The following is a 9,690-nucleotide window of genomic DNA, read 5'->3' on the forward strand; positions in this document are numbered from 1 at the left end:
AAGTGCCACGCACTTGCCAGTACAACCCATTCCATGCACTTCCATGCCTTCCCAGGCTGAGATAAAAGTGCTAAGGGCAAGATAACTATCTGCAAAGGGTTGCATAAGTGCACCGGCACTTGTGAGGTGGTTATGTAGCGCAATAAAAGTAGCAACAGCACTGCACCAGTGAGCAGGTGGGTGATATGAGGTACATCATTGCTGAGTGAGCATCAGTGTTCATGGTGAAACCATGAACTTCTCATCCTTATCTGCCCTGGGTCTCAGAGAGGCACAAAGAAGACTGATCCTATATGGGTGCAACGGGATAGAATGCGAACTGTTTGTGTATGAGTGTGTGCAGGGATGCAACCAGGATTGGGTATGGTTGTGAAGAGATTAAAAGCGAACTGCTTGTACACGGGTGCAAAGAGAGAGAGGGCTAGATGAGTTTAAAGAGAGTAAAAGGACTGTTTTGTGTGGGTCTGGAGGGATAGAAACAGGACTGTGTATGGGTGAAAAGACACTAAAAGAGGACTGTTTGTGTGTGAGTGCGCAGGGATACAAACAGGACTGTGTATGGGTGTGCAGGGCTACAAAGAGAACTGTTTGTCTAGGAGTGTGTGCAGGGATACAACCAGGATTGTGTATGAATGTGAAGGGATAGAAAGAGGACTGTTTGTACACGGGTGTAAAGAGAGAGGACTAGATGAGTATAAAGAGAGTAAAAGGACTGTTTTGTGTGGGTCTGGAGGGATAGAAACAGGACTGTGTATGGGTGAAAAGACACTAAAAGAGGACTGTTTGTGTGTGAGTGCGCAGGGATACAAACAGGACTGTGTATGGGTGTGCAGGGCTCCAAAGAGAACTGTTTGTCTAGGAGTGTGTGCAGGGATACAACCAGGATTGTGTATGAATGTGAAGGGATAGAAAGAGGACTGTTTGTACACAGGTGTAAAGAGAGAGAGAGGACTAGATGAGTATAAAGAGAGTAAAAGGACTGTTTTGTGTGGGTCTGGAGGGATAGAAACAGGACTGTGTATGGTTGAAAAGACACAGAAAGAGGACTGTTTGTGAATGCATACAAAGGGGTAGAAAGATGACCTCAGATCAATCAAAGAAATAGGAGTCTGAATAGGAAAGACTGCTATGCTGCTTGTATGAGAAATGGGATTTTATGGATTTGTAAAAAAGAAAATAGTTTATAAATTCTGTTAAGGTCAATGCAGTTTCATACGCACCGATCGGAATGAAGGTTACAGTTGTGCTGAGCTTGTACTCCATGTGGAACATATGTTGACCAATGGTCCTTTGGTTTGATTCTGTAACTATCACTGAAATTGCTTTCGTTTACCCCCAGGTGCAACAAAAAAAGTGAAGTCCCTCCGAGATCCCACAGTTAAGATGTCCAAGTCGGACCCTCAGAAACTTGCCACGGTCACCATCACTGACAGTCCAGAGGAGATTATGCTCAAATTCCGTAAGGCAGTGACAGACTGCACATCAGCGGTGACCTATGACCCAGAAGGCAGACCGGGAGTCTCCAACCTCATCTCTGTTCACGCTGCTGTGCTGCGACTGACCCCGGAGGAGGTTGTTGCCCAGAATGTAGGCCTTGATACTGAGCACTACAAGAGAGTGGTGTCCGAGGCAGTCATTGAGACACTTTCCCCAATCCGGGACGAGATTGTGCGCCTGAAGGCAGACCCTGGATACCTGCGGACTGTGCTGGACCGTGGAGCAGAGAAAGCCAAAGAGCTGGCGGGCCCAGTCTACCAGGAAGTGAGGAGACTGGTTGGCTTCCGCTGATTTCCAAAGAGCATTCCGTATATCCTTCTGTGTTCACTATCTCCTTCACCTTTGCAAGTGACCATGCAGGACTCCTGGTCGTACTGAGGTTAGGGATGTGTTATTTTGAGAAGGATTCTCCAGCCGCCTGTTTTGGGTCTGAAACCGGTGTCTCACTGTACAGAATATCCAAGATTTATGGGATCTTGCAGGCTGGTAGCAAACCACAAGGATCCTGATTGTGCTAGAAAATATTTCTGCACCACGTCCATAGCCTGGGAGGCTTGGAAAGGAACACAACACCTTCTTAGGGCACAATAATTTTAATTGACTGCTGCTCCTATCAGTGTAAATGTATATTTTAGATCTTAAACTCATCCCTTGCAGAACATTCTCACTTTTGAACACAATCGGTGGTCCCACTGACTTTAGTTAGTGTAGAGTTACTGGTTGTCTTTTTCTTTGAAACACAGCCTTTCTGCCCAAACCCCTAAAATCTCCCTTCTGTGGACACTAGAAGATTGAGGATCTCTGCATTGAGTTGGGGGCAGTGTTAGTGCTACGCGACCATGAGGCTTCTGACTGACCCTACTCCCTGGTTATGCAGTAGCCCTTGCTGTGGAGTTGAGTGAAGTGATACCTGTGGGAGTGGGAGGAATGATGGTCCTTTTTACTGTTGGATGAACACTTTGCACTTCTCCATCCTTCAGCAGTTTGAGATCTGAGCTGACTGTCACTTCTCAACACTTTCTAGCGTAGTTACTTCTTCCTCCAAGTGTTAAAAGGTGTAATACATTTCCAAAATAACTGGTGAAGATGACCTGCTACAAAAGCTTTGTAGAGTTAATAATTAAGCTCTTTCAGGAACATTTTACCGAACTTGGACTGTTTGAGTCCGAGTGAAAGAGCAAAATCTGGACAGCCTTGTGTGTCTGCTGTACCATTATCTGCAGTGTGAGGTAAATTTATCGCTCAGCGTGAACTGCTTTGTGTATAAGGAACGTTTGTAGTGTGGCTGCCCTTGTTACACTGCTGCAGCTGTTCCGTGTGCACATGAAGCTTGAAGTTCTGCGGCCCACGCTGTACCGTTTCCAACAATGTGGCAAGCTTACACGGGCTCTGTTGTGCCTGCTCTGTGCATGCTGAAAGTTTGCAGTGCTGTTACCTGTGCTCTGCCTGTTGCAGGGGAATTTTTCTATGCTGCTGCCAGATTTTGAGAGGTAAACGTAAGCTGCTGTCATCTGGTGTAGGGACCGATTGGGGAGTTGATATTTGACGATTGTGGGTCACCAGGCTCCGCTTGCGTCAACTGGACCGTTTTCCCTGTTGTCGTGGTGCACCTTCCTCTTGGACCCAAGACTGAGCACCAGGTACACTCCTATAGCGGTTGCCTCTCAAGATAACAGTGTAAGACCTGCTCAGAGAATCGGCCTAGAGACTTGTGACTCCACAAATATACAGCAATAGCGCTATCAATCCAGCCAGTGCTTTAACTTTCAAAATAAGTACTTTGCTCTACAGACAGCTGTAATACTGCACATGAAACCATAAATGAACATGGAGAAAAAGCGAGCAATCTAATAAAGTCTTTAAACAATATTTAGACCCTTCCTTTTGACTGACTGCCAATAAACCACTACCTACATGTACTAACAAGCAGACTTTTATAATAGACCTCTACATATTGGCTTTAGAAAGGGCTGTTCACATAATGGCCTATTGGAGTTAACATGTGGTCTATCATAATTGTAAGTATTTGCTGTTCATCATTGTTAGACATTGTTTCTGGTTGGCAGAGGTATGTATGCACTCTGTCCAAGCGGGAACGACAATCCTAGTCCTGGTAAGCAAGGTACACTCCCTAAATTAACCTTTGCTCACCCCCTGGTAGCTTGGCACAGAGCAGTCAGGCTTAACTTGAGAAGCAATGTGTAAAGTATTTGTGCAACTCTTCAAACAGTAACACAGTGAAAACACAACCAAAAGACTCCACACCAGTTTAGAAAAATAACTTCATTTTTTGTGAACAAAACAGGACCAAAACGATAAAAACCCAATACGTAGAACCAGAGTTATGAAGTTTTAAAGATGAAATGAGATTGCAGTGCTTAAAGCTCTTTCTGGGGCTATCTGGTCACATTACACCAGTGTAAATCCAAAAGATCAAGCTGACCGCAGTGGAGCACGGGTCAGATACAGTGACTGATATTTGGCCCACTGAAAAAGAACCTTGGTTCTTGGATGCGGCGAGATGCAGGGCGCAGAGGAGGGGATGCATCGCTGTTGATCTTTCGGATGTAGGAGATGCATCAGCTCAGAGCCGCGCAAAGTTGGAGATACGGTGGAAGCTCTAGACGATGCCTCGCTCAGTCGGCGATTGGGTGTCTGCGATCCTTGCAGCATAGGGGAAGTGCTGCGCAGTTTGTGGTTTGGTGTCTGTGATTCTCGCAGCAGCGGTGACGCATCTGCGTTGAGGGAGGTGCATCAGTTCCAATCGGTGTAACAGCATCGATACGCAGTTGCAGTACCTTATACCCACTTTCAAGGGCTTACGACTGGATTGGCACCACATGACAGGGCCAGCCTTGCAGCAAGCATAGTCCAGGTGCTGCTGCAGGATGGTCAGAAAACTTTGATGTCCCTGCGACTTGGAACAGGGAGCAAGCCCACATGCTATTGAAGTCACTCGGGTTAAAGTTAGATGGGTCCATTCCTTCCTCAGCAGGGCAGAGATTAATCGCATCCAAAATGCCTCCGCCCGACTGATCCTCGACATACCCCGCCGAAATCACATCTCCCCTCACCTAAAGGAACTCCACTGGCTCCCGGTAGACAAGAGGATCACCTTTAAACTCCTGACCCACGCTCACAAGGCACTTCACAACACCGGACCCTCCTACCTCAACACCAGACTGAACTTCTACACTCCAACACGTCAACTCCGATCCGCCAACCTCGCCCTCGCCATCGTACCCCGAATCCAGCGCAAGACATCTGGCGGCAGATCCTTCTCCTTCCTCGCCGCCAAGACCTGGAACTCTCTCCCCACATCTCTTCGCCAGACCCAGGACCTCCTCGCATTCAGAAGGCTCCTCAAGACCTGGCTCTTCGACCGCTAAATCAGCAGCGCTCCACCCCCCCCCCTCTCAGCGCCTCGAAACCCTGACGGGTACATAGCGCGCTTTATAAATACTATGATTGATTGATTGATTGAGAGATTAGCAGGGAAGCACAGCAGAAAAGCAGTTCTTCGAGAGCAGCAGTCCAGAGTGGCAGACCTTGTAGCAGCACAGCAGTCCTTCCTTCTGGCAGAGTTCTTCACAGGTCCGGTAGTGCACTGAGTTGGTAGTTTCAGAAGTCCAGTTCTTATACATAGTGGTGCCTTTGAATTGGGTAGATTTCAAAGAAGGGCTTTGAAGTGCACAAGGTCCTCCCTTCTTGCCCTGGCTCCAGACTCACTACAGGGGTCAAGCAGTCCTTTGGGGACACAGCCTGTTCAGGTGTAAGTGTGAGACTGCCCAGCTCCTCCCGCCCTTCCTGTCCAGGGTGGCCCATCAGTCACACCTAAGCTCCCTTTGTGTGTGCCTGTCTAGAGGGAATGCACAAGGCTCAGCCGTCACCCATCCCAGATGTGTATTGGAAACAGGCTGCAGGCACACAGGTCTAAGAGCAGGAAAATGGCAACTTTCTAAAAGTGACAGTTTCAAAATTGTAACCATAAGGGGGATTTATCATTACAAAACATGACGGGTCTGTCCCTTCCCAGTCAGAAGTTACAGCTTATTAGATGTAATATCCCGAATGTTATCCTATGATAGAGGTAGGCCTCACAGTAGTGAAAAACGGATTTTGGAGTTTTTTTCACTACCAGGACATGTAAACCTTAAAATTATGTGTCCTGGATTTTAGGTACACAATTCCCTGCCTTATGAGCTACCTAGGGCCTACCTTAGGAGTGGCATATGTAATAAATGGAGATTTTAAGACTTTGCAAAGGGTTTGAATGCCACATCGGCATGGCAGTGTATCACTGCCTTTAGGCTGCGATGGCAGGCCTGGGACATGTTTTAAAGTGCTTCTTAAGTGGGTGGCACCCTAGTAGCATTTAATTTCCAGGCCCAGGGCACATGTAGCGTACTTTACCAAAGACTTATAGGTAGATTAAAAAATGGCAATTAGGTCCACGGTGTTTTAGAGAGAGAGCACAAGGACTTTAGCTCTGGGTAGCAGAGTCCTAAGGCGAAAAAACATGAATTCAGCAAAAAGTGGAGGGGAGAAAGGAAAACGGTTTAGTGGTGACTCTGCAGAGAGGGCCATTTCCAACTATCATAATGCTTTAGACTTCACCTTAGTACCACTAGACACTTCTCAAGGTTTTCGGGGGAGTGTTACCTTCTGAGAGCTAGTTGGTGCTGTCTTTGATAATAATTTGTGCTTATAGCGTGTGCTGCTGTAGATGCTTTGCACACTCCTGTCATCTAATGTTGGAAGTGGATGTTTCAACATTGTTTTTCTTCAAAATGTATTCGGTCTCAAGATATCTCATAACTCCTCTCTGAGTCCCACAATGCATCCGGACAAAGACTCCAACTCAGATTTTTTTTTTTTTGGTCGTTAGGTTTGGGTATTTGTTCAGTTTTGGGATTGTCAAGCTATTACTGGGAACCCTTTGATGCCCTGCATCTAATTTCCAGGAAAGGGCATCAAATGACAGAACTTAACTGTTGTCCCTTCCAATTCAGCCCTGCTTGGGGGGGGGGTGACTGAGGACCAGGTCGTATGAGGTTGCCTCTGGTGGGGACGAGGGTCAAGGAGAATCAAAAATTAATATGCCAAGCCACTCAGTAGTGATAGAAAGTCCAATCCTCATAGTATTGAAGCAATCAAAGTCCGATTGTAAGTGAGTAAATATCCAAAAGGTTTTATTCATCCGATGCAAATCGAAAAGATGCAATAACCAACACGTGTTTCGTCAACAAGACTTCCTCAAGGCTGTGAAGTAGACATACAATAGAGGAATACAGTCAAACACATTGTTGTACGATAACAGGGAATTCAGTAGGCCAAAGTGACTTTACCACAAACCATTAAAAAAAAAAAGTATAGAATGGTGTATGCTGTGTTTATTACACATCCTGATTGGTGTGCCATGTGTATATAAACACCGAACTACTGATCTCCATGCAACAAACCACATGTGCAAATAAATCAGATATGTGACGTGCCAGGTTAAGAAACTCGTAACATCCACCACTCTTGATAAAACCATAGAGTGAGCTAAAAAGGAAACACAACCATGTGATCATGCAACCCGTCAACCCAACTACGTGAAGACACTATTAAGAAAAATGAAAGAAAAAGGGGAAGAAATCTCGGAGTGACCTACCAATGGCATATGTACATCAGAAAGTCCAAAAGATGTTACGAAAAAACAAATATGGTGAATCGGCAGAGGGTTAAGGAGAACACGCCCTTCCATTTGTGCCGTAAATGCCCTTCCAAGTTTTTGTGTTCTGACCATCACAAAGTACGTAGCCTCAGTTTTACTCGAGACCTTGAGGAATTCAGTTGCTCGGCCTGCAAGCGCTTCAACAAACCAAAAGGCTGTCTGATTCAGGGGCAAGCGTCTCTGGGCAAAATGCAGTGAAAATCCCCCTGTTGGAGACTGTCTTTAGACCAGAATGCTTCATGGGGCAGTACCCTGAATGGCAAAGTCCATCTCATGTGTATCATAAGAGCAAGTGGAGAACAGCCTTTTCTCAGCCGGCACTGACATAGAGAAGGCAATGAGTTCTGGGGGAGAATTTAGCATCAAGAGCAACGAATACCCAGAAAGCAACTATGCCTCCTTCTAAATGAGGACTGACCCTCTAGGGTTTGGTTTCAAGACGATGTATGCGTAGAGATCGGGAACTGCTCAGTTGGACACTCAACATTCTGCTGCTTTGGCTGTAGTTTCAGGGCTCTCTCGGCTCAGAGAGTCGCCCACCACTGTGCGAAATCTTTGATCTGAAGGCTATGAGCCTTGGTATGAAATTGCACCTCTGCTGACTCTTTTGGTGCCGAAGTCTGCCCTCAGTCACCCAAAAAAACCTTGACTCAAGCTTCAGCCTCAAGTGAATCGCTACCAGTAATTTATCTTCCAAAAGCACCAGATGTCAAACCCAGGAAGCTCTACATACATCTGAGAAAATTGTGGCGCGTTTACCACCACCACAGGAGCCAGACCACACTCCGCGGACAGAGAAGAGTTAGTTTTGAATAGGCGATCTCTGAGGAACTTCAGGAGTATCCTGTTTCCTGCACGAAGTAGGCACAGATCTGAGCTGTCATCAGCCACCATATGTCCAAGCCACCACAGCGGAGCCCAATTCACCTCCACCAAAATCCCCACGCGGGTCACCGTTCGCACAGGATTCGCATCATAGTGACTTTGATCAGGGTCATCAAGATGACATGCAGAGTCCTTAACATGAACCATTCCACCACAGGAGAGGATGAGCTGTGGGAAGACTACACTGTGAATCCTCAAAATGTTGGTCACTTAGAACCTTACCCTAAGGCATTGCTGTCATGTGATGCCCCCGCATACAAACGCTGTTCTTTAAATAGCGGTAGACCACAAGAGTGGACACTTCTAGGCTGTAGAAAAACTTTGTATCTGCGATTGTGTTCTTCGAGATAGGATGGTGGTACATGCAGGTCGCAAGCGAGCTTTTGGGCAGGCAATGCTCACATTCCTGGCAAGGCTGCAAGACAGATGGAGACAGAAAACATGTTGCTTTAGGGGCAGCAACACTGGTTCATTTCCAGTGTGGGAGATCTCACTAAGAACGACAAGTATCAGAGAGAAGTACCTTCGTCAGGCATGCAGAAAGAGAGACCGGGAGTTGGTGCTGGAGGGGAACACACTCTTCAGTGCAAATATCAGATGCGCCCTGTATGCAGCCAACACTGCCTCTAGAGTTGTGCACGATGGCATCCTTCAGAGGTGTGCCTGCTTAAGGGTATCAGAGTTTCTTCCTGAGGTTCAGCACACCTAATCAATGCTTCCTATAATAACATCAAACAAGTTGATCCTGTCCATGGTACAGCAAGGATACTGCTTGGAGTTCCACACCACCAAACATATCCCCACAATGTCGCACAGTCCGGTGCATCCGACTGCTGTGGGTTGTGGGGTGGGGAGGTGCAAGCACTTCTCAGAAGAGGGCTATTGAAGCTGTCCCCAAGTACTAGTGGGCCAAGGTGTGTCCTCACTGTTTCCTCATTTCCAGAAAGGATGGCTTGTTCTCGACCTCAGGCCACTCAATTTGTACATTCTGTCAGAGCGTTTGGAATTGACACCCCTGCAGGGCATCATGCCTCTCTGTACACTGGAGACCACCTGGCGACAGGTGCCAGCTGTACCCGCCACACACTCGAGTAGCAGTCTGGCTCCTACCCTAGCTAGGGTTTCTTGCAAGGATGTCAAGTGGCCCCGCCTCCGTCCTCAGCAGATTGAGACCTTTCTGGGAGTATTCTGGGAGCCTACCCCACTCCATAGAGGGAGGTGGCAGTTCGAAGACTGGTGCTTTTTTCCAGACATTAAGTCCTCTATCTGTGAGAACAGTAATGGAACTATTGGGGATGACGGCCTCCGTTATAACTATAGTACAGTATGCACGCTGCATATGCACCGGCTGCAGGAGTGTCTGGTCAAGCAGCGGTCAAAAGCCAAGGGTCACTGGGAAAATCTAGTGTTGGTGGAATCCACGAAGCCTCAAATGGTGGATTAACAAAAATTTCACTGGGCTGGCCCTTTTTGGACCCTTAGCCACAACATGACAACATAAGTGGCATGAGTTGAAATTGAGAAATAAGGAGGCACTCGTGCAGCTTAGGAGTCTGCTTACCCATGCATGGCCCAGACTTGGATCATTC

At 46.9% G+C, this 9,690-nt stretch overlaps 1 protein-coding gene across 1 annotated transcript in view; it reads left to right on the forward strand.

The window, feature by feature from the left end:
• The window catches only part of WARS2 (tryptophanyl tRNA synthetase 2, mitochondrial), a 72,663-nt gene extending 69,297 nt beyond the window's left edge, over positions 1-3,366 (forward strand). Inside the window, exon 6 of the mRNA XM_069203002.1 lies at positions 1,340-3,366. Coding sequence (XP_069059103.1) covers positions 1,340-1,788 — 449 coding nt within the window. The 3' untranslated portion in view covers positions 1,789-3,366. The remainder of the gene's footprint in view (positions 1-1,339) is intronic.
• Positions 3,367-9,690: the final 6,324 nt, after the last annotated feature.

This window comes from Pleurodeles waltl, chromosome 8, assembly GCF_031143425.1.
Source record: "Pleurodeles waltl isolate 20211129_DDA chromosome 8, aPleWal1.hap1.20221129, whole genome shotgun sequence".
NCBI classification, from domain to species: Eukaryota; Metazoa; Chordata; class Amphibia; order Caudata; family Salamandridae; genus Pleurodeles; species Pleurodeles waltl.